The 25,587-nt window shown below is 46.3% G+C and overlaps 1 protein-coding gene across 2 annotated transcripts in view; it reads right to left on the reverse strand.

Moving 5' to 3' along the window:
* Positions 1-13,755: 13,755 nt before the first annotated feature.
* Positions 13,756-25,587, reverse strand: part of LOC119462086 (SEC14-like protein 4) — a 44,469-nt gene continuing 32,637 nt past the window's right edge. The window contains exons 9-13 of one of the 2 annotated variants that reach the window (XR_007468385.1): positions 22,538-22,624; positions 21,620-21,726; positions 15,820-16,108; positions 14,087-14,350; positions 13,756-13,940 (exon numbers count right to left, since the gene is read on the reverse strand). Coding sequence is in view for 1 of the 2 variants with exons in the window: in XM_049672541.1 (XP_049528498.1) it covers positions 13,945-13,951; positions 14,245-14,350; positions 15,820-16,108; positions 21,620-21,726; positions 22,538-22,624 (596 nt within the window). In the remaining variant the exon portion in view is untranslated. Of the gene's footprint in view, positions 13,952-14,086; positions 14,351-15,819; positions 16,109-21,619; positions 21,727-22,537; positions 22,625-25,587 lie in introns of both variants that reach the window. The other variant, XM_049672541.1, reaches the window with a different exon arrangement.

Below are 25,587 nucleotides of genomic sequence, written 5' to 3' on the forward strand. Positions count from 1 at the left end.
CCGCCTGCCGGCCACACGGCGAAGCACGCTGGCGTACAACGGCGCCCCAAGGTTATACCAAGCTGGCGCGCAGCTCTTCCGGCTATTTCCTGTTTTGAATCTCATTCACGCAACAACGCGTCTCTCAATGCACCGCGAGTAAAACCTGCCAAGCGGCAGCCGTCAGCGAAGCAAAGCGACAAAGCTGTAAGTGGAACTGACGGAATTGACGGCACGTTGCGCCATCTCTTGTCGGATGCTGCTACTTCTTAAGGGGCAGTGTGGCGAGCGATTTCCAAGAGTTATGGGGGACCACAGAATGAATTGCTTGACACGCTTTAGAAGAGTCTCCGATGCCTAGTACGCAAGGAATGATGGCATCAGTTTGCCAAAAAGCGCGAAATTCAGTCTTGCATATATGGAGAATCGTCGTATAACCTCCTGAGACCCGAACACAACTAGGGACATAATCGCTCTTCAAGGTAGTTTTTATTTCCTACTGTTTTGAACTTGAAAAACAACTTTTAAAATGAAATTCCATAGATGCCAAAAACTGCGTCTCAACGTGCATAAAAAAGAAAAAAAATCAGTAGCCCCTTCCCTGTCGAGGAAAAGAGGGTATTTAGCGAAGCTTGTCGTGTGTTTCTTTGGTGTTCCTTCTGAACGAATTGCACTGGTGAGTACCACGTTGTGCTCAACCACAACCGGTCACACGCACTGCAGCTGGCTCTGAAGTTCCGGTTGAGAAAATCCCGTTGAAACCTAGCCGTCGCACCGGGGAAGTTGGCGCTAGCGTTACCGAGGCGTGCACCACCGTTGTCGGGTTCCTGGAGGGCAAGCCGATGCTGACGTTTGGCCTCAACATCGCACTCCCGCAACTCGGGGTCGGCGGCCCTTCGCTGACGTTTCGCCTGGGTTTCGGAAGCCCTCACGCTAGAATCGGCACGTCGACGACGAGCCCTTTCCCGACCGCGTTCATCCTGGATGTATTTCCATGAAATTGCTTCAAAATTAAATCGGTGCGTTACGTAAGACAATGAATGGCTCATACCCCCTTAAGCAATGGTTCATACCTCCGTAAACGCGGCTTACCCATTACGACGACAAAAGACAAGTGAAATTATACGTTGGAATGACTAGCGGCAACGCAGCCAGCCGTGGAAGCAGACGACGACGAACACGGGAGCAGTGGCACGAGCGCGTGCCGAGCACGAGCGCGAACCGAGGGGCGCCAACGAGCCAGCTGCGGAGGAAGACGACGACGCTCGAGCCAATGCTGATGATGATAATTTTTGCGTACATGGGACGCCACCGAAATCTGCGAGAGAGAGAGAGAGAGAAACTTTAATGGATAAAATGAAATTTGAGGTCCCGTGGTTGGGACCCCTAGTCCAGGGCTCCGCTTGCACGAGCGGCTCACTGGGCTTGGTCCAGGAGAGCCAGTTGGCTGTCCTGGTCCTCGTCCGCAAGCCGCGCGTCCCACTGCCTGTTAAAATCTTGTGTTTTTAGTAGTGTGATGTTTATATGTGTCGGTCTGTTTAGACATATCCACGTGATGTGCGGTAACGTTGGCGTGTCCCCGCACCACGGGCATTCATACAGCTAAGTGTATGTAGGTTTGGGTAAGTGTGTGTTTGAAGTCGGCGCCAATTCCTCGCCTGTTGACTGTTTAACTTTGGGTGAGGGCGTCCATATTGCATCCGCTCCTGTCTTTGGTGTTCGAGGATGCCACGTGGTGTAGAGGAAGGCTCGTCACTGGGTCGGTCCACAGCTCGGATGTGTCTCGGCGCTCTCTCCCTCACTCTCTCTGTCGCCTTCTCGTAACTGGTGGATGCTTCTGACTCCGTTGGTCGCGTCGGGTGTTTGAGGCGAATGCGCTCTCCCCCTCTGTTGAAGCTGCCGCGGGGCCGGCGTGCTTCTCTCGCTGGCTTGCGTGACACACGGCGTGCGATTTGATTATGCACGCTGTTATGACAATCTGTCTCCCAAGCATAGCGCGCAAAACCTATTCTTGACCTGCTTATTACGCGAGCTAGCCGGTACGCCCTTGTGTTGCCCTCCATGCCCTCGTGTGCGGGGTATAACAAGCTTCGCTTGAAAAATAACTGTCTCCATCATCTCATGTTTGCTATGGTCAAAATTGCATTTGATTGCTTAAACGCAGAGGTGAAAACAGAACCACGTGTAGCGCATTGCTATGTTGCTGCCGCGTCCGGTATTTTCACACAAGCTCAGTGGTTTCGAAACACACCTCAAGGTTGCTTTCGGCCGTCTGGGACGACACACAGATATAGATCAATTGAGTGTCAATTTTCTCGAAAGCGGATGGCAAGAATATGAGTAAACAATTTCTGAACAGTTATACATGCACCATACTTCATACCCAGAATGAATATTTTGTGTAATCACTTCCGAGTGAATTTCGAAAAGAAAATGTTGAAGGCAATGTGCAATGTTTTGTATGAGGGGTCTTAGGAGGATAAGTCAGCACAATATAAAACGCTGCTTTGTTGGACGTCTGGCCACTTTCGTAACATTGAAAGTAACGCTCATGCGGTGTGGTTCACAGCCGCAATCGTCAACTATACTCGCCTATTGCTTCCACTACAACCACAGCATATGATATAAAAACAGAGCTAAGGTACACGAATACATGAGAAATAGCCATATTTGCAGGGGTAATTTCTCAGCGGAGGCCAGTTAATTACCTAAACAATTTGTGGCGATACTACGCACTGTGGGAATCGATCTTATGCGAAGCATTTATTCGATTCGGAGACCAAATCGAATAGGACACTAGTCGATTTGTTATTCAAAAATTTCGAATATTTGGACACCTTTACACTTCAGCATTGTTGGGGCTTCCGCAAACCCTGATAAGGGTTTGCGGAACAAACATGTTTGTGTAAATTAAGTAGTTGTATGCGTGGTCCGCCAGCGTACGCGTGTGTGTTGACAGAACCACGATGACGACCACGTCGAAGACCATCGTATGACAGCAAAGACATAATTTTTACGCCGGCTGTTCGATGGGAGCTTACGACATGACGATTGTCTAGTTATACATGGGAAGAACGTTTCGGATCTTGCACGTATAATCGCAGCTTTGTACTTGTCGGCAATGATACCACTTTACTTTTCATGTCTCTTAACTCCTTGATAAAAATACCCGGCTGGATGCTTTCCTACTAATCAAGAATTCTAGTTGCCCGCGCAGTTTTCTTTCAGTTTGGTTTTGGTTATACTTAAGGAGGCAATTTTTTTCGATGGCTGTTATTTTAACCCTCTGTTTAAATTCTTCCCGTTCACATGCCAGGTGGGTTGGCTGCGCGGCGGGTATCTTCTCCAGTTCTTCCGTTACTACGCTAATAAAGTCTTCGTCCTCCAGCAGCTTCACATTAAACTTCCTCAGATTCCAGTTCAATCGGCTTTGTTCCAGTTCAAACGCGGCAATTACCGAGCAGTGGCCACTAAATTGAAGGGGTTTGACCTCGTTCGGTGTGCACAAAGGGACTAGTTCAACTTAGATATATATTCTATCCAGTCTGGCGTGACTGTCACGCTGGAAATGAGTGTATTGCGGGGGAGTGCCACTAGAAAAAAAAATTAACGTTGCCATCGTCTTCGAAGCTGTCATCATGCACTATTTCAGACAGCAACTCAACGCTCTTGTCGTCATTGGCGACACCAGACTTGCGACACCAGATTCAAAGGCCACTGTATCGCGACAAACGTGCATGTTGAGCGTTTGCGACGCGCTTAGTGAACACGTGGCAATCATGCAGCTTGATCTGGCAAAAGCTTTCGACCTCGTCCCGCACCAGGTCCTCTTTTGCATTTTAGGGCATTCAGACATGGGCGGCATAATACTAGAGTGCGTTAAGATGGCGTACACTAATTGCACAACGCGCATTATTGTAATTGGTGAACTTACTGACAGCCTGTGCGTTCGCTCTTCGGTGAGGCAGGGATGCCCACTTTCGCCCTTGTTGTTTGCAGCTTACCTCGAGCCACTCTGTTTGGCCATCGCACACAATGAACATATAACAGGGTTCAGGCTGCAGGCCGCACATGTAAAATTATTGGCGTACGCAGATGATATTGCCGTCTTTTGGTCAGACACGTAGAACATTAAACAAGTCACGAATGTTGTTGAAAGGTTTAGCGAATGTACTGGGGTAAGAGTTACGGCTTTTGGCATGGCGACTGGGAAGTAATGCCGGAGCACTTCTCTCGTTTACGTTGGTAGACTGTTCCAACGAAATACCTCGGTCGGCCACTTGATTGTTGCCGCGATCTTGAAGCGTACTGGTCTGATTAAGTGCTGAGCGCAAGAGAAAAGACTGAGGCGTGGCAAGGCAGGCAATTGTCAGTGTTTTCACGAGCCACTGTCTGTAACCTGTTTCTTATTTCCAAGATCTGGTACGGGATGAATGTGTTGTGTGCATCGCGAGTAAGCATACAAAAAGTTCACCGTACTTTCGGCGTTTTTATTTGGGCGTCGAATTGGGAGCGGACCAGTCGAACGAATTTGTTCCGCCCAGTCAAGAAAGGTGGGCTAGGACTCGTTCACTTGTCTCTGCGACAGATTGTATCGTGGTTCATTTAGTTACGTGACCAAAATAACCAGTTTCTCCACACCGTCACACAAGTGGGGTTACGACGACTTCTTCCAGGATTCATAGTGACGTCAAGTGAAAACATGTGCGGAACAGTAACTGGGTATCCGCGCGAAGTGGTGCTCTCGTACAGGTTGCCGAAGGTGCGGTTTTCACAAGAGTACCTGTGGAGCGTTAACAAGAAGAAACTATATAAGGACCTTGTTGAAAACATGCTTCCTGTGCCTTTGTACCGTTTACCACATCGTGGAGGCCCAGGAAAGGATGTAGTAAAAAGAGTAAAGAAAATTCCAGTATCACCTTCAGTTAAAACAGTCTTCTTTCAATTACGCACCAACACACTTCCCGTCAAGACCGGGCTTAACGATTAAGGAATTTTCATACCCTGGACAACCAATTGTTGTTTTTTTTTTTTTTTTAACCCAAGAAACACGAAACAATAGAACACGTATTCCTACACTGTTGGGACGCGATTTTTCACTGGGACGTACTTCGGGGCTCACTAAAGAAACAGTTACCCCTTGGCCCATGTGGCATACGATATTCTTGCCGGTGAATACATCAGACGATATACCGTACGATCTAATTATGGTATTGGGCCTCCAAGCTTTGTGGAAAAAGCGAATGGAATTTGGGCATGCAGACCCAGTGGTTCGTCCTGTTCGCGAACACTTCATTGAAAGTGGAATCTCGGAGAGCGGTACATCGTGCTCTTTCTGATCTAACAGCGTGGATTTCTGTACTTGAAGACTTGGTCTCGTTGAAAAAAATTTCAACTCCGCGTTAGCCAAAGTGTGGGCGACGCGTTCTATGCCTTGTAACAAATGGTTTTAAATGTCGAAGTCAGCAATAAATAGAAGAAAAGCGATCGTGACCTAGTGTTTCGAACTGCCATCCTAGATCGTCGACCTACATGTGAAGCCGATAAGGGTATATTTCAAGGAAAGCATCAGTAGAATTATAGCCGGTGAGAACAGCGCATATAACAGTGTTTCCTACCAAGTGTTGGAAACGACCTTGCGCGGAAAATGAAGAAACCCTACACGGCCCCGCATATGTTCTTTAATTTAACCGTAAGTTTGACCCTGCGCACCTAATTTGAATCCGCGTGTGTGATTACATGAACTATCCTGGTTCGAAATGTAGGAAGTATGGCAATGAACTCCAAAAGTCAATGCAAAAGTTACTCTGAAGCACAGGGTTAAAATATGCCACTTTTTTTTAACTATGGGGGTTTACGTAGCAAAACCATGATCTGATTATGAGGCACACAGTAGTGGGGTACTCCGGAATCATTTGAACTACCTGGAGTTCTTTAACGTGTACCTAAATCTAAGTACACGGGTGTTTTCGCATTTCAACCCCGTCGAAATGCGGCCGCCGTGGCCGGGATTTGATCCCGTGACCTCGTGCTGTGGCTTTTTCAGAAAAAGGGCATTGAGATTGCATACTAATCGCGTTCCAGCTTCGGAGACAACAAAATTTACTTAGGTTAATTCGTATCCTTGAAACCAGCCACAGCTATATAGGCGCACCGCATCGTGATTTATTGAAAAACAAATTTTGAAATGGCGACAAAATATTAGTCGGTGCCTCATAAGCGCAAAATTGAAGCACAACTTCGTATTTAGGAATAGCGGTTATTTAGGAATAGCGGTTTATTAGAAATAGCGGCGTCTAAAATGTCCTTATTTGACGTTCGGTGTTTTAATGCCAACTTGCCTGGCATTTCGTTTCCCTCATTCTCGACGTTCAAATTTTTTCCTAATTTTCCTTTTTACGCCTAATGCCTGAAAGCCCCTTTTGGACTTTTTGTCTTAGCAGCTGTCCAATATCAGGTCTCGCGTTTTCCTTCTGTTTTTCAACGCAAAGAGCTTCAGGCTCCAGAGACGTCCTGCCATATGTCTGTGAATCAACAGACGTCTGCGCTCACGCACCAGTCATCGTAATTTTCTGGAAACCTGATGCACTAGAGTTAGCTCAAGGCGTTTTGAAAAATGACTATAGTCTGCCAAAGCTTCCTACTACGTGTGTACTTTCGTCACAGGCAAAATATTAACAATTTTGTTTTTTCAGAAAAAAAGTACGCGAATTTAGAATATCTGCAGGTACAGCAAAAAAATAACGTTATAAATATAATATAGCTGCCGCTGCTTTTCAGACATCTTTGCAAACAGGATTTCCCGGGAAGTTTATTTATGAATACCTCACTGCCTTCAGCGCTTTCGGGTCGTCCCGTCTGTTTGTACTATCGCGCCGTCGAGCTGCAGACTTCTGTTACGTTCAGGAGCGGTGAGACCGTACGCTCAAGCGTTAAATTACTTCACGCTACGACGACGTTATGTCCGGGCCAGCAGCATATTGTTAAGAAATTACATCGTGCTCACTTTGGCATCTTGCCACACGATCTTATACTCGCCTTTTTTTTTTTTTGTGCAGGTGACCTTCGCAAGGCGCACGGGCGTCTGGCGACTTGCGATCTCGCCGTGTAAGGCAGCTTCGCAGTCAAATCAAGACGTCGTTGCTCCAGCCACCGATGCTACAGCGAGAGCTGTGGTCGTCTCTTGACTCGTTTGTATTCGTCTGCCTCGTTGTCAGTGTCCGGCGTAACAGGTTCATTGCACACAAGTTCGCACCGGGACGTTTTAGCTCAGAGCCAACTCTTATTGCCCCATTCAAACACATGTAAAACGCACAAATTTTCTCATTGGACAAACACTGAACTGATTTCAATGAAATACGCTGCATTTAAGCGAGAGAATTCTACCGACTGTAGCAAACAGAATTTTGACGTATAGAGTCTCAAATTGTTTGAAAACAATGCTGAAAATTGGTGAGTATCCGAAAGATTTAAGCACCAAGTTTACGCATTCGTACTTCTGCACAAAAGCCAGATATCGCAGTTATGTGAACTGAATCTGCTAGAGCTTTCTCAGTCGAACCAATGCGATGTAGCAGTTTAAAACTTACGTGAAATCGTTGCAACGTTTACAAAGATTTCGCAAAACGTCCCGCCGATAAGCTAAAACAATTAAATTAAATTATGGGGTTTTACGTGCCAAAACCAGTGCTGATTATGAGGCAAGCCGTAGTGGGGGACTCCGGAAATTTGGACCACCTGGGGTTCTTTAACGTGCACCTAAATCTAAGTACACGGGTGTTTTCCAGAGCGGTGCACAATATATCAATTTTGTTCGCTTCATATGTCTCAGTAGGTGCATCTCACAGAACTGTCATACCGTTTGTTCTGATTGCAAAGTTACAGATTTTTTATCAATATTTATTTACTCGTAAACAAATACAAGCATTGATGTACTTATTCAGAAGGAGGTTCCATAGCGCACGCTTGAAAGGAGACATCATTTATACATCATCAAAATTTACATAAACGTTCATGCTTAAGTTTTTAGAAGTTTTGCAACTTTCAACAATATTAGCAGACAAACTGACTTGCAGTGCGTTTACAGCGTCCCCCCTGGAGCTAGGCAAGCACGTTGAGGGCGTCATCAATCGGTTGAGATTTCGTGTACGCTTCACCGGTAGCTTTTAACGCGAAAACGTTAAGGACCGCGTGCGGCAGAAAATCCTGTGCTGGCGTCGGCGTCCAATGAGCAAAAATTTCCGTATATATTTTGGTATATGTATATGCCATGCCTTGCTATATGACATATGGTATATGCGGGTTATATTGCCACACCATTCTATCACTAAAGTTGCTCATACCTTGTCTTGCATTCTTGACGAAGTTATTCCTCAGAATTTTGAGAATGACAGCCCATGAACAAATGCCATAAAGCAAAACGCCTTCTTCTGTTTCTTTCTGGGGTTTTACGTGCCAAAACTAGTTCTGATTATGAGGCACACCGTAGTGGAGGGCTCTGGATTAATTTTGACCACCTGGGGTTCTTTAAGGCGCACTACAACGCAAGCACAAGGGCGTTTTTGCATTTCGCCTCCATCGAAATGCGGCCTGCCGCGGCCTGGATTCGATCCCGCGACCGTGTGCTCAGGAGCGCAATGCCTTATAGCTGACTGAGCCACCCCGGCGGGTTAAAACAAAACGCCGACAACGCATGCCTTTTATGTTATATCTTCTGGTCTGAAATATTAAACTTGCGAAACAATAACAGGAACCTGAAAATGATGCAATTCTTTTGGTGCGGCTGTGCACTTCCTCCGCGATCGGCTTACGCAAGAGGCCGCATTTCTACCAGAAAGGTCGCCTTCGTGCATAGCGTTCGCCCCAACGTTTCCCGGTAAACATTACGGTTACACAAGCTGCAGTTCCTGGGAAGCGTGAGAAGCAGTAGGGGATCTTTGAATGATGCCGCGTTCCACTCTAAAGGCAAAGCTTAAGCGCCCTACATTCTTTTTTCTTAAGACCGGGTCCACTCAGTTCGCCTCTGTGCACCTATCGCAGACTACATGATATCACTCGTTCTGTGTCACTGCCGCCTCTATACCAATGCTTGGTTAGCAGCCAAGACTTCACGTACTATACAGAAAAAAAAATCAGCGTAGCGATTGCCTAGGGTCCTGGGACAGAAGTGAGGACGGAGTTGGAGCCACGAAGGTCATGCAGTTATACTTACGCGGTTCTGTGCTCATAGACGTCTTTTGATGTTACGTCATCTTAGTTTGTTTGTTATTCCTAGTTTACTTTTTTTCTCGTCCTCTTTATGTCATTTCAATCACACTATATGAATAAACAACCTCTGCACATAGCGAAACTGATATCAACAGCTTTTATTAAACTCTTTTTTTTTGTTCACCCTCGCAGACACAGGCATTTACCTTTTCAAGATTAATAAAGAAGCGAATATCAAACAAAGGTGGCAGTTTCGCCCGAAGGGCGAAGCATCGATTGCGATATCAAATTAGTAGAGAGCTATACGAAGCAAGGATAGTAGTTTAATGGGCCGTATAAAGTTGTAAACATTCGCTTACTCACTAAATAGACAAGCAAGGTGTCACGCGCGCACAGGTAAACATGAACGCATCTCGCTCGATGACCGCGAAAAGTCGCTGTGAAAACACCGGAGTGAGAAAGCGCGCCAGCAGCAGCGGGCGAATTGACCTTCGCGCTGTCTCTCGTCTCGCTACTACGCGAACTAACCGTCGAAAGCACAGCGCATACGAAGCTACCGGCACTCGGAGAATGCACTTTGTCCCCATCGCAAATCGCTTTCAAGGTGAGGCCCGCGCGGGCGAACACTTCACCGACGTCGCAGATCGCTTTCAAGATACGGGCACGCAGCCGTGCTGTGAGCAGCAGTCGACGGAGTCGCCCCTCTCTCTCCCTCGCCTCACTTCCTTGCCTCGCGCGCGAAATACCGCGCGCTTCCGGCCTGCCTTCCTCCCTCGCATGCGCTACATTGACCCGAGATGGCCGGCTCAACCTCGTACGCTTTGACCCGCACGCACAGCGTACAGATCGCGGCGAGGATTTTATCGCCGTCGGACTTTGTACGGAACCTCACGGCGACGACGACGGCGACGGCAGAAAGCGCTTGGAGTGTCCATATAACTGCTATCTCAATAAAATAAGCAAATAGCTGCGAGCATTTTCCGTGACTTGAAACCCCACCCATACAGCGCAATACATGTATGACTGAATCCTTTTGTTGCAGCCGTTTTCTGATAAAATGAACACTAGTATGTGCCATTATATCATCATCGCCGACGAAAAGCACCGGTAATTTACATTTGAAACGACACAAGATGACTTCGCACTCAAGGGTGCAATAGTGCATGTAACGAAACGCCACACGACTTCGTACATTCAAACGCTATTTTTACCAGAACAAACATAACGTGGTGGTCTGTCCACGCATGCATGTGCATACTGTATGCTGCTGTGGAGAGAGAGAGAGAAAGGAGGAGGGAAAGGTATGGAGGTTAACCAAGGACATGCCCAGTTGGCTACCCTACAAGAGGGGAGAGGGAAAGGGGAAGAATAGATAAGGAGAGAAAAGAAAAATAATAGAGTTAGACGTGTGTTCCTAACAGTGGTATCGAAGTCAAGCGTGATTTTTTGAAGTTCGCCGACATCAGACAAGTCGGCATTACGAAGTACCTTCAAAATCCATTTGATTGGTAAGTGAGAACGTCTCGCCAGGCAAATCCCGAACTCTTATACCCGTGCCACACGGGCAAAATAAAGTGCACTTTGAGCGAGTGCACTTCGCGGCTAGTGTCATTCGCAGGCTGCCACACGGGAACGCTTAGTGACACTCACTGCAGAGCGCACTCGCCGGCGAGTGTGTTCGGCGAACTCACTTCGCGGCGGCGAATTGGACAGCCTAAACTCCGTCATTGCTTCGAACATTTGGCGAAACGGCGGACACTTTTCGAATCGCGGTAGTATTCCGTACGTGCGACTCGTAGGCAAGTCATTGAATTGCGCGGCGGCGAATATAGTCAGCAGCCCTCCGGATAGAGGGTCATTTAATTATATGGACTTAAAGGGGGAGACGTGATACCGCCTTTAGGCGGATCCGGTGACTCCTCGGCTTTACATGAATTCAAGCGCAGCGCATTTGTTAGCGTATTATTTTCGTGCGGTTCAGCAGCACTCGCACGTGCCTTCTTTTACATCAACTCAGTGCAACAGAGTTGAATAAGGAATACGAATAGCACAGCCCCATATCCTTTACATGAACTCGTTTCTGGCTGGCCTATAGATCTCAGTCTCAGCCAGACAATGCGAGACAATGAAGCGTGTGAACTGCGTGCGCAGTTCTCCGTTGCAGGCTGCGAACCACAGACCCGACCTGCTTGCCAACCATATCATGTCGTGTCGACCTACCACGTGTGCTAAGTGAGTGAGTGAGTGAGTGAGTGAGTGAGTGAGTGAGTGAGTGAGTGAGTGAGTGAGTGAGTGAGTGAGTGAGTGAGTGAGTGAGTGAGTGAAGTAACCTTTATTACAGGTCCGGCGAGGACGCGAACTCGTCGCGCACCCGGCTAGTCCCACGTCGGGACCGCGTTTGCTTTCTGCCATGCGTTGGCTCTCCGTGATAGCGCGCGTCCCCCGCGCGCTTTTACTCGTACGGCGCGCGGCGACGATTTTATCGCCCTTGGAATCTATACGGAACTTGACGGCGACGGCGACGACGACGGCGACGCCGCCGGCAGAAATCCCGTTGGAGTGTCCATATAATTGCTGTCGCAATAATAAAATGCTCCACACCGCAAGAAAACACTAAGAACAGCAAAAAACTACTCTCGCTCTCGGGCTGTTCACGACCACGCCGGGTAATGACTGCGCAGTTGTTTGGCCGATCGAGTCATTTTGACTGTTGCTGGTCAAGTTGCCGTCGTTGCCGGCGCTTATAAAGGCGGATTGTAAAAGTTGTTTCTAACAATAATAAACTGTTTTCGTGCACACATTTTTATATTAATAAATATATGCTTCCCGTCTGACTCCCGGTCGCCATGGCCATCAATTTGAAAGAACACTTTTCTTTATCGTGTAGCAGCGCACTGCCAAAGTGACACTCAGCGCACTGAAGTGCACTCGCTCAAAGTCTAAGCGAAACAGCTTGCGCCCTATTCAATTTGGGATGAGGGGGTGGAAAGACCCTTCTGGACATGTAAAAAAATTTTGTCACCTCGTTGTGAGTAGCGGGAGCATCCCTGTGGCCGTAGGGGGGAGGGGTGTCGGCTCTCCTTACAGAGGAAGCGCGGTCGGTGAGGTCGCGCGCAGCCTCGTGAGCAGACTCATTGAGGTTCGGGGGAGCACCCTCGACCGACCCTACGTGAGCGGGAAACCAGTGAATCGAATGATGCGTGAGAGCATCCGGATTGGAGACGCTAAGAAGACGAGCAGCCTGCTCGGCGATGCGACCCTTCTGAAAAGCCCTAACTGCCGTTTTGGAATCGCTGTAGATCTCAGACCCACGACCGTCTAGCAGGGCGAGGGCGATGGCGGCTTGCTCGGCGACTTCGGGGTCTGAAGTGCGAATTGAAGCGCTATTGGAAAGCTTGCCGCTGGAGTCGACCACGACGACGGCAAAGGTCTTTCCATCGCTGTACTCCGCGGCGTCGACGAAGCGTGCTCTGATGCCTTGTTGATAGATCTTTTTCAGAATTGCTACTGCTCTCGCCTTGCGTCTGCCCTCGTTGTGGACGGGATGGACGTTTCGAGGCACGGGGGCCACTTCGAACTTGTCTCGAATGCACCTAGGGATCGGGGTACTGACCCTCGAAGATACCACAGGAGGGTAACCCCCACGTGCGCTAATCAGGTTGATTCAGCTTGTCCCGACGTTCGCTCAGTCCGATGCTCGTGCATGAGCCAGGTAAAGACGTCTGGGCCCGCTTCTGCCGGGTTTTTGTAAACGTCCTGTGGATAGCGTGTCGAGTGCCGCGTGACGAGGGGGGCGATTGGTGACAGTTTTCTAAAACACAGGCCTGCATTACCCGATTCAGGTAGGCGGTGGTTGGAGGCAAGTGGTAAACTGCAGGCTAGTTGTATCGTTATCCTTCGGTCCCGCTGGACGTGATGCGTAAGCCGGTTACACATGAATTTGCAGAAGTCCCTCTCAATTTGCGGAATCCGACTCGTCCCGTCGGTACAATTAATTGATACGTGCATATACCACAAGATCCTAACAGGTGCTTAGAAAAAGAAAGATGTACGTGGACCTTTGAATTAGCAAGATAGTATAAGCTTAATGCTCGTTGCTACGTATACACTAGTGAGCGCCGATGTCCTTTGTCTGGACTTAAATGGGTTTCATATTGTCTACCATTTGTGTGCAAGATCACTCAGATGTCACGTTAACCTAATCCACCTGGTGCGCCCATATTTGGGAACCTATACCCCCCTCATCGTCTAGGGCCACCATTGTGTATTGTGTAAAAGATGTCGCTTCCTAGGACCTATGAAATACATCCCTGCTTCGGCGCCTCTAATTCGGCTTTTCATTCTGCGATATATATGGGATGATTTGTTATTGGTAGATCGAAAGACGAACCGGCCTCTGAAAAGGTGTCGCGGGAGAGGCCCTCTGGTTGTAATCGTATCGAACCAAGGTTACAGCAAGCTTTGTAAGGGATACGTTCTGTGAAGAGCACCGCAATAGCATCTATAACAGTCACATATAGTCGCTTCTATAAAGTTGTCACAGTCATAACGATTTCAGAAAACAAAAGGTTCAAAATTAAAGTTTATGGGTAAAATGGAATAGTCGTCAATACCTACCAAGGCTTGACGAAGTCTCAGATTTATTGCCATTTCAATAAAAATGTGCTCTGTTAAAACAACGAGATCAGAAGTTTGTTCGTCAACAAGCATGGCCAGGAGCGTCTGTACAAGGCCGGACTTTGAGGAAGGCCAATCTGTTCAGCACCTAGCGATTTGTTCAGCGCTGGATATAGATTCGTGATGTACCCGTAGACGTAGGAGAGCTGCTTCCCAGAAGTTTGCTCGTGAGCAAACATGGCCAGAAACGTCTGTACAAGGCAGGACTTTGAGGCAGGCCAACCTGTTCAGCACCTAGCGATTTCCTCGGGAATGGATATAGATTCGTGATGTACCCGTATGACGTAGGATAGCTGCTTCCCAGAAGTTTGTTCGTGAGCAAGCATGGCCAGAAGCGTCTGTACAAGGCCAGACTTTGAGGCAGGCCAATCTGTTCAGCACCTAGCGACTTCCTCGGGGCTGGATATAGATTCGTGATGTACTCTTATGATGTAGGAGAGCTGCTTCCCGTTGAACCAGCTAAAGCTGTTGTCGAACGTGAATGTATCTGCAAGAGAAATAAGACAGGAACCCTCATGTGTTAGGTGCGACAGGTGCACTCACTCACGAGACAAGAAGACATGTTATTGGAAAGAGCAGGGTCACCTTAATGCCAAGAAACTGCTAAAAATTAAATTCTGGGATTTTACGTGCCCAGAATCACGATATGATTATGAGGCACGCTGTAGTGGGAGACTTCGGATTAATGTCGACCACCGGGGGTTCTTTAACGTGCGCCCAATGCATGGTACATGGGTATTAGTGCATTTCCCTCTCCTCGAAATGCGGCCGCCGCGGCTGGGAATTGAAGTTGCGACCTCGTGCTTAGCAGCACAACGTCATAGTCAAACTACAGACACTACTGTAGTTATAGACCAGCTGTATGATTGTGGCCCCGTTTATAAATGATTCAAGTCCTAAATTTCAGGATAATGTTCACTAACTCTTCACTATAATACCACTGTTCTGAAACATGGAAGAAGGTGTTTCCTGACAAGCAATTCACGGACAACGGGTAATACTGTCATTTTTAACTCTTAATTCAAACCATCGAGCTTGTTTAGAATGTGCCGGGCGAGTTATATTTCTATAATGGTGCACTCGAAGGAAGCACATAATGATAGAAGAACAAAGTATCGAAATTTATATCTGCTTTATCATCTTGGTCCTTGTTCTTCTTTGTTACATGCATGCATTCACTGTTACCGCTGTAGTTATTATTACGTGTAAGTTGTATTCTGCGAATAAATATTAAAAAAGTCCATTATCTGTCACTGAGCACGAAGGGGTAGTGCCAAGTACAATCGGTAATTGTCGTCAATAATTTTTACATTTCTCAAAACACGCGGCTGCTGTTAACATATTGTGTGATGAGAAGAGAAGGAGAGACTAAACATATCTCCGAAAGCAAGCATCTTTAATCTTATACGAGAAGTACGAGCTTAAGCAGCAGTCACCACCAGTCTTTAACTTGCCAGCTGGTTCTGCTTTTTATAGGCTTCCGTCATCAAATTATGGATTTATAAAACGAGCCAACGAGGCCCCACGGACTTGAGATACGTGAGTCAAGTTTTATTGTGCGGTCTTTGTGGAGTTATATTTTTGTCAATCACATTTTTTTTTCTGAAAGAAAAAAAAAATCAATTTTTCCCTTTCATGATACTCCCTCCACCTTACGGGATTCCGCAGAACTGACTTGCCACACTTTTTTCTATTGAAATTTTCTGATCCTTGTGCGAAAGTCTCCTTATCCATCGGAAACAGCAAAGTGCTACCTGATACGAACTACGTGACATGGACGCGACCCGGTGTCTCACGGGAGCTTGCGTTCCCTGCCCTTCATGAAGGCAGCCCATGCACTCTTACAATTAGTTTCATGGAATACGCTCTCGCTAGTTTCTCATAACGAAAATGGCAGATTCTGCAGCGTGAGGGAAAGCAAAACCAAAAACAAATGGTGAAACAGGTCTTGCGTACATGTTCCGGGCTCTTCGCAGTGGATCTGCCCGCACTCCGGGTCCCGGTCGCAGGCGATCCTCCGCGGTGCGAGCAGCTGGACGCGGTCTTGACCGCTGATCCTCCACAGCGCGAAGGCCACGTCCTTCGCCTGCAACCGCCAGTGGAGTTTGGCACCCGCCGCCTCGACTTGGACTGGCACCTCGAGGCACCGACCACGCTCCACAAAGCAGCTGACAGCCTCGGGGTCGGTAGCCAACGCGCCACCGCCTCTGCTTACGGCGGCTGGAAGCTCTCCTCCGGGACCAATCTGTAAAGTGTGAGAGACGCCGAGTATTTGTGAGAGAAAGAGAGAGAGAGAGAGACAGCGAGAGAGAAAGAGAGAGAGAAGAGCGAGAGAGAGGGAACATTTGTTGTTAACGAGGTGGGGCGACTTCCTTGTAGGGTGTAGCCCTTAGTTCAGGACCCCTTTGGCTTGCGCCACCCCGCGTGCCCGCTGGATTAGCTGTCGCTGCTCTTGCGGGTCTAAGCCGGTCGGCGCAGTCTCCGAGGAGGAAGGTGAAGGTGAAGGAATAGGGGAGTAGCCCGGAGGGTGTGAGCATTCCCAGGTGCAATGATATACTGTGGGCTGTGCTCCACAGCAGGGGAAGTATGAGGGATATTGTGTGGAGTGGGAAATGTGAAGGTAAAAGAGACAGGGGAATGAATTGGTTTGTAGCTGTCGCCACGCGACGGCATCTTCTCGGTTAAGAGACTGGTGTGGTGGGGGAAAGTGTCTCCTGCTATCTCTGTAATCATGAAAACGTTGAAGTATCTCTGTAATGTTGTAGAGTTTCGGTGTAGTTCTCTGGTTCTGTCGGTGCGTCATCTGTGTTGGACAGTTCTTCCAATGGCGCCCGGTTAGCGAGCTCTCGGGCTACCGCATTAGCTCGACATTTTTTTACAATTCACGGACGCGAACTTGGATGATTACATGGTTTTTGTGGTTCTCAAATGGCAGACCGCGGACTCATTCAGATGCGTGACGGTGTTTATAATTTGAAAGCTATCGTTTTGATTGAGGCCCCATCTTTCACGCTGGTAGACAAGACAATGTGTATTCGTATGCGTCTGTTATTTCATGATCATATCTCAGAAAATTATCTCGTTAACAGGGCTCTAAAACTTCACTGCTCCAGTTTGAGAATATAAGGCGCCAGAAAGGCGAGAAAAATAAAGGGTAAATTATTTTTTTTGATGAAATTATTCTTTGGTTTAGAGGAATGATAGACGTCCGATTTATGATTACAGTAACGACCACAGGTATCCTCTCGTTATCGTGATGCGAGACTGGCCGGAAAGCCTAGATATGAAGATCAGTATTGAATGCCCATATTCAGAGCTGTTCATACGTAAGAGTAGTCTGTAAATACCAGCGCCAGACAACCGTGAAAGTTAAAGACGGCTGCTGGTCAATGCCTAATGCCCCAACAGTTAATAAGAATAAACATTTCTGTACATTAGGCCTCATGTGTCGCAATATTACGCATCCCTCTATAGTACAACAAAAGTTTTCCACTGTTTCTCGAGCTCCAGTATTTTAGCGTTGTATAAAGTTTGTAAGGTATTGTACATGCTGAAAAGTCCGGTGAGTGAACGGGGGACGCGGGAACAAGCTGATGAAAATGAAGAGCGGTACACCATGTTTTCCTGTGGCATTGGCATAACCGGTCCGGAAAATGCCACCTTTCTTCAATTTACCTTTCCCCTTGGCATTGATATTAATTGGTTTGAAATTTGCTTTTGAGCAATGATAGTTTAAGGTTTCTTATGAAATACCTGCAACTTTCACAATGGTGGTACCTTCGTGAAGACGTCAGCTAACAGAACACTTTTAGCATCGGAGATGATGGTTGCCATCATCTTCCCGGAGGAAGCTTGCACCTTCACTTTCTTGTGAGGAGGCCGCGACTAGTGCTTCCAATGCTTTAAATTTTGCTTTCTTCTTGCGTACGACATATGCATGATGTCACGTTCCATTCTTTTGTTCACACAATGCTTTCACGAAACTCTTTTCCACATATTCACTCTAGGACCAATTGTGGTCCGACAGCACCTATTTTGACCGTTTCTTGTGTTGGCTTAATCGCATTGCCGTGCTTAATTCACCACTGCCTGAATGGGACAGTGTATTTTAATGCAATAACTTGTGTAGGCAGCCAAACAGCCCAAAGCATACAATCGGTTGCTTGTAGTGCAAGCGAATCATCCTTTAAAAGGTGCCCTTACTGTCTGTAAGCCCGCGCTCTCACACGGCGACCGCTTGTAAGATCCCTAGATTTACTCCATTTATTGTTAGATAACATCATTTAACTTCCTCGTGGCGCACAGTAGTTAGAGCGGATATGTTGTTTCTTCTAAATTAAGGAACAAAACATCCTCAACAAACTGTTAAAACATCCCACGGGCTCCCTATGCAACCATGTTTGGGAACTTTTACTAATGACAGTGCCGATTTAATGCCAAATACGTACCACAAAAGCGTTGCTCCGGCATGCCGAACACATGAAACTAATTTCCACCCTTAATGGTCCCTGAGGTAGGAAATAGACTCAGTGTGAGTTATAAACAGAAAGGATTTTAAGGTTCTAAATTAGTTCACAGTGCATACATCGGCAGCTGCCGATAATGGGTTCAGCCCGAACTGTCACTTTCACAAACAACGTGATCTTCGACAGGCGTGATCGTACGAGCTTACATCACGTTCGTTCGAATGTTGCGTAGAGGAATCGCAAGCTATTTCAGATGCAGCTGATCAATATGCCTTAGTTGTAGTGTTGACGATGACTTGAGCTATGGAATTTACGTTGCAGACGCTTTAAAACCTTAGGGGCTGTCTTAAAAACACTTTAAACATGAGTCATGACATTTGCCTTACGAGGCAGGATGTCCTTGGACCGTGGCGGTGTCCTGCCGCTGCATTGCACTCTACTGAGGCAATTTTAGCATTCCTGTAGGATACGGGCCTCACTGAGGCCCTGTAAACTAGTTTTTTATTGTGTGTTTGTATACGTGTGTGTTACCTTTTCTCTCACTTTCATCCTTGCATCGCTCATCATATATTACACCTAGAGAAGCTTTTCAACCCTTTAGATGAGCGAACGTCTTCAATTAACAATTTTTTCAGCCAATAATACTTTTCTGAGTTATATTGGTGCCGTTAGAGCGCTACATTTAACCAGAAATCTCTGGAGAGAAACAGTGACGAGAAAGCCCTTTTCTAAATTTAGAGTGCCACTAAACAAAATATCGCGAAAGAAATTGCTAAAAACTGCTAAGAAACATGTGCAACCTGTTCAATCACGAAACTGAATAAATAAAAAGAAAAGAGCAAGAAGTGAAGACGAAGTGTGAATTTTATTCCTAACCTCTGCGGGCATTGAACGAATCGTGAGAAACTACGACCTTCCAGGGTTTGTTTTGGTCGCAAGCATGTCATATGATGGAATCATTCACAATTAGTTGAAACACTATTTCGCGACCGTATACAGAAAAGGTTGCTCAATGTCTTCAAGCCTGCGCTACAAGACAAAGTATGACTAACGGGACATCATTCTTCTAAATATTTAAATATGTGTATCTTCGTAGGTCGTTGTTTCGATAGCGCGTTTATAGCTTTAATGTTCAAAAGCTTCAACTCAGCTGTGAGGAAGACCATGGTTAAAGGTAACGGACTTATTCTGAGCGGTTTTCTATGAACTTGCGTTGAAAGCTGAGTGCATACGCGTTTCTGTACTTAGTTTTCATCGAAATGTAGTCGGTACAACGAGTAATCTAACTTGCGATCTCGACTTGCTGCTGAGCAGCAGCGACACATAGCATCCTGTCGCTGATACAAAGAAATACACCGTTACTCGCCGTCAAGAATAGTGGAAAGGCGCATGTCACAACATGACCAACTCGAAGACATAAAAATAAAAAAATAATAAATAAAAACGAAGTGCATTGTTTTGTACAAAATCTGATTATCGTGGCTTTTTAAAGATAATGTTTATTTGCCGAGGGACGCAACATTTGCGAAAACACTAAAATGAATTGCTAAGGCAATCATGATCATCAGGAGAGGTAATTGTGTCGTACGAGTGAAAAAATTCGTCGGCCCTTCCACTCCCTGGAGATGGTTGACAAGCGAAGCTGAAACGTGCGGCTCCGGTGTTTATCACTGGGTTAATCCCGAGGGTCCATTAAAGTATTTCCCAATTATGAGGTTACACACACGTTCAGCTGCGACGGAGAGAACGACGTCACTGACGGTATGTCAGCAGTCCGCCGTTGTCGCTTGCATTCGATGTCTCGAGTTTGCTTGGCGGCGTGGTTAGCAGCATTCGCCCACCATTGCCGCTTGCGATTCTTCGAAATTGCTTCAAAATTAAAACTTCCCCTTACGTAAGACAATTAAGCGCTCATGCCCCGTAAACGCTGCCTCTCCATTACGACGACAGAAGTGAAATTATACGCTGGAATGATTAGCGGCAACGCAGCCAACTGTTAAAGAAGACGACGACAACGAAGGCGGAAGCAGTGGCACGAGCGCTTGCCGAGCACGAGCCAACGAGCCGGCTGCGGAAGAAGACGACGATGCTCGAGCCAATGCTGATAGTTTTCTGTACACAGGTGGTTTCGCCTAGCCATATACGATTTCGCTCGCTTAGACAAATAAAGGTTCGCTTTAAAAAACACGCTTTTAAAGAATACTGATGTCAGTGCGACAGAACATCCCAATGTATATGGCTACGCCGCAAGCCGTGTTGTGAGAAGCATGTCACGACACGACCAGCTCGAAGACATAAAAGTAAAAACGTGCTTCTACTAAAGCTAAAGCTGTCAATGTGACAGAAAAGCCCAATGAATGTAGGTACGCTGCCAACGCTGCGTCGCAGGATGCCTGTCACGAATGTCTGTTCAAAGCGTGCACGGAATTATGAGTTTTGCGAATCGGAAACTCGGATCCATGGACTGAGATGCGAGACGAGGTTAAGGACGACTGAACTGTGTGTTGAGAACGTGTCCGCAAAAAGAATTCTACCTCGTTTCGATGCTTCGTATTGTGAAACTATGCGCGAATTAAAAAATCCTTCTCTCCTTCCAAGGTGCGTAGATATATGCACATATCTTGCATGTACTACGCCCGAAGACGTAGTGCCTAGTCAGCAGCTTCACTCACCTGTCCTGTCTTCTATTAGAAGCAAATTTTGGCCACCGAAAGTCGATTTCGTCTAGGAAGTATAATTTAAAGTTTTTGAAGTTGCGCTGTAGAGTTTCGCAGGTAATATATAGACTGTAGCTCGCAGGTAATATATTGACACTTAGCAAGTACGGAGGTAGCGAAACACGTAAGATATTTTAAATTGATACTAAAGTTGGTCTCGAAAGGCCGCACTTGTGATCGTCGACATTACCGTGACGTCATGACAGAGAGCGAAGTTTCCTCACTTCTCGTAGCTACAAGGCTACGTATGATGACGTCGTTAGAAGGCAACGAAAAAAAAAAAGAACGACAGCTCATGCGTGTAGCAGTCGCAACGATTGCAAGAACGGAGCTAGCCACGCATTATGACGTCATGACGCATCCAACGCCTGGGTGCCGAAGCCGAATCTTGTTCGTGGGAGCAAATGCAGTAAATTATTTAGGGCAATCTGCCGCATCCCGGTATTTTTCCCCCAAAGTATATGGGGGTGCAAACCTTCACTTAACACGATAATAATAATAATAAAAAAAGAAAGGCAAGTCCAGAAAGTCCCATTGGTACTCGTGTAAAGCAAGAACTCTACGGTGACGTACCACGTGTGTGCAGCGGGCGCCTCCCTCGGGGTGCACGATGGTGCCTCCCCACTGGGCCGGCAACTGGCTGGGATCCACGTACTCCAGCAGACTCGGCAGCCAGCCATCTGCGAACAAGAGCGCGCGCGTGCCAATGACTCAGGTAGTTTAAGGGCACCCTGTCTGTACTATGCATCGCCTCGGTGCCGTTCATGTCCTTTCGGAAAAATGTTTATCGAATAAAGAAAGTGTGCGACGTAGGTATATTGGTTCAACGAAGACGGAGATATCACACACCCAAAAGCTCTTATCAAATGGACGGTATTATTGCGGCCAGAGCAATAAACAGCATTAACAATCATCACATGACAGCACAACCTCACAGAGGATGTGGATAAAAATATAATGAAAACAAATTATGCTCAACTTCATCCTTTCGTCACGTCTTACCCGTCCTTAACCGACTTTGACAGTGTGATCGTGTGGTCACGTGATAATACTTAACGCTCTTTATTTGTCTCTTTTTTCTCTCTTCGAAATAAAGCACACTACTGGATATTTAGCTATAGACGTCAAACTTTAAGACGGTCTGCCTAGTAAGTGTTGAAACCCGTATTCTTCCGTCCGTCTCGGAGAAAATGCTTTTGGGGCCGAAGTTCTTTGCCTCCTCCGCCGTAACACGCTGGCGGTCATGGCAAGTGTGCCCTGTCTCGATGTTTAAACAGCTCAGTCAGCTAGGTCAGCCTCGCATCCGGTAGCTGAAAATTTCAAAGGTGATCGCAAAATTCCCGAAAGCAAAACGCAATACTCAGCAATATTCCCGAAAGCAAAACGGGCCCAAGCAGCGAAAAAATAAATAAATAAAAACAGATGTACAGAGCTATGGCCCTTAACATTTGTTCACGAGTGTGTGCAAGAGCTGCGGCCGGCATTACTCACCGCGTGAGAAGATTTTAACCTTTCCGGCTGTTCTTTCACTCAGGAATGGTCGGATAAGTTTCCAGAACACTGGGAAGAAACTGGGTGCTGCAAGAAAAGAGCATAAAGATTTGTAGATAAATGGCTATATCTATATATAGGCGCCGTGCGGCCATTCTGGTGGTTCAAAACAGGATGACGCTCCCATCAACCTGCCCGGCCTAAAGTCCCTATATAAGAAAAGTACCGCCATCTACTCTTTCCTCCGCCGCCTCCTCTCCTAAAGCGCTTGCTTTTTTCTTTACTTTTTGCTTGCGAAAGCCAATTCGATGGTGGCGCACCTAGAAAGTGCACGTTGAAGCTTTCAGGACTTTCAACATTTCTCTGAGGCGGAAAAAAAGAAAATATAAAGAAGTGAAAAGCGCGCGCTATCATCGTCCAATCGGAGATACAGGAGAGAGAGAGAAGCGGCGTTTATCAAAGGATGGCGGTACTTTTCTTATATAGGGACTTTAGCACGGCCCACTTCAAGGTCGGCCTTGGTAGTCGAGAGCATGCAAGCACGGACGTAAAGCATTACACAGATGTTCTATATCCTCGCGGACCTGCCATCCTTCGAATTCGAAAAAACACTACAGTGGAAGGAAGAGAAACACTAAACTTTGTTGAAGAATAACAGAAATTATTGGATTATTCAATATGTTTGCTGTTATTAAAGACTCGCAGACTTTATTATGTAGGAATATTGTTAACAGGCACTCTGCTTTATATAGTCACAGCAACAATGATCTGTGCCGCAGACAAACGCACATTTTTATGAAGTTTAATAATACAATAGTCACGTAACGACTGTTGAAGATTATATTTGCTGTAATACACTAGCTGTGTCAGCTGATGTCGCTGCCACACAGGTACACGGCCGTATAATCTATGGGTCAAAAAAACAAGAAAAAAAAATGGGCCATAAGAAAATCCCTCAGCGACTGTACGCCCATTTGTCTTCTTTTTTTATGTTGTTCTTGCTAATATCGAGTGGATTTCCAAAGAAACTGCTTTTATTTTGGTCAGGTTCTTAGTTCTCTCTTCATGTTCTCTCTCTCTCTCTCTCTATCTCATTTTGGAATGTTTTCAAGCGAACATTATGGCCTATCTGCCTAGCAGGCAGCAATGCCTTAGCATGCCACCTGCCAGGTAACGACTTCCTGGCGAAATTGAACAACTGCCTAAAGTCAACCTAACGTCTGCCTAACGTCTAGCTAACGACTGTCTAATGACTGTCTAGCGACTGCCTAATGACTGCCTAACGACTGCCTGGCGACTGAACGACGGAAGGCAACGACTGCCTGGCACTGCCAGGCACCTACTTTTGTACATGGCATAACACCCCTCATAAGTTTGATGTGTAACTGTGTTTCCCTTCGCAATTTCCTTGAGTTTATCTTAAGACAGCTCCGTGATTTTGATAGTGCGAGAAAAGCAGCGAAATAGGATGACAGGCAATGAAGAGTATCTGGCTAGGCGGCCCTACGTTTGGTGGCAAGAGAGTATATATAGATGAAATAAACAGGCACCCATTTGTAAGAATGCGCACGGTTGCTTTTCGAGAGCGGTGACGCTTGATCAGCGCCTTTGTTCTGCTGAAGAAGGTCGCGGGCGCGTTATACATAATAATAAGCGCCCTGTTTGGTGCAACATAAAGAAAATCAGTCAAGCCTGGTGCTTGCCTGGAAACCATGGCACGCATGGTCGGCTCACTCTGTCGTGTTGTCTATTTTGTTGTAGCATGCAGCGAATTAAATGACTTACTGTTGACGAGAAGGCCAAGCTTGAGTGTCCTCGGGGTAGTTGTTCTCGTAGAGACCGACCAGGGCTCGAATGTAGGTCCACGACTGCCAACGGGGACGATATGTAATACATACAGTCAGTCAGTGGTCGTATTACCGTTTTGTTGACGCACGCAGCTTTCATATATAGTAGTGCTGGGGCTGTGATGAGACAAGGACCCATTGATTGTTGAGAGCCGGAAAGCAAAGATGGCTTAAACATCGAATATATATATATATATATATATATATATATATATATATATATATATATATAGATATGTGTGTGTGTGTGGTGTGGTCTGCGTGGCATGTGTCTACGAGTGTATAACGAGCTTCATCCGACATAACTAACCGCGTGAGAGTCAGTGTGCCGTAGTTAAGCTTATTCCATTTCAACCATTGCTGTTACTTTGACAGCAGCTTAAAGTACCATGCAGTAAACAGTCCAGTTTGTGACATTCCAGTTTTTTTTTTTTTTTTTTTTTTTTGCCGTTTCACTTTGTCAATTTGCATTTCCGTTTCGCCTTCGTCGTCCGACCACCTCATCATATTTAGCTTTACCGCTACCATATTTCGAAGAAAGAGCATAACTCACCAACTACTTCGGGTACTGGGTTTCGAACTTCTGCCCTTGCGACAATGACCAGACCTTTGTATTTATGCTGATGATTAGGGATGTAACCGTTTGCTAACATTTCAAAAGCGGCGAAAGGCTTCGTTTTGTTGCACTGCCCGTGGACTGCCCGTAATTCTAGAATCTACATTGACTTGGTTTTTTTTGTGTGGTGCTGATGTTATTGAATATTTACTGATATATTATTGATAGTTTCAATATGCAGTTAATGTCGCTTACTATTTACCTTATCGCTCTCAATGACAGAGATACTTATAATGAACGGTATGGATACTAACACGCTTGGCAGGCCCACATCTTTTATACGACTGATTTCTGGGACTGAAAATGCTTCTTATACGAGATTTTATGCAAGAACTCAGTGAAAAAGTTTGTTTTTCATTTCTTTAATTACCACGCTTGTTCGGTATTGATATATGCAGATCATGACGTCACGAAGATGCGGCGGTTCTGGCATTCAGTTCAGGCAAAAAAAATTAAAGAAAGTAAACAATTTAAGCTTGTATAGTCGCGTGAAATCTATCTGACGGCAAAATTACACATACACGGTGAAGATTTTCGCATGCTATTTGCCAAATACCATGGTTGAAAACGGTGAACAATGAAGAAGG

This window comes from Dermacentor silvarum, chromosome 8, assembly GCF_013339745.2.
Source record: "Dermacentor silvarum isolate Dsil-2018 chromosome 8, BIME_Dsil_1.4, whole genome shotgun sequence".
Classification (NCBI taxonomy): Eukaryota; Metazoa; Arthropoda; class Arachnida; order Ixodida; family Ixodidae; genus Dermacentor; species Dermacentor silvarum.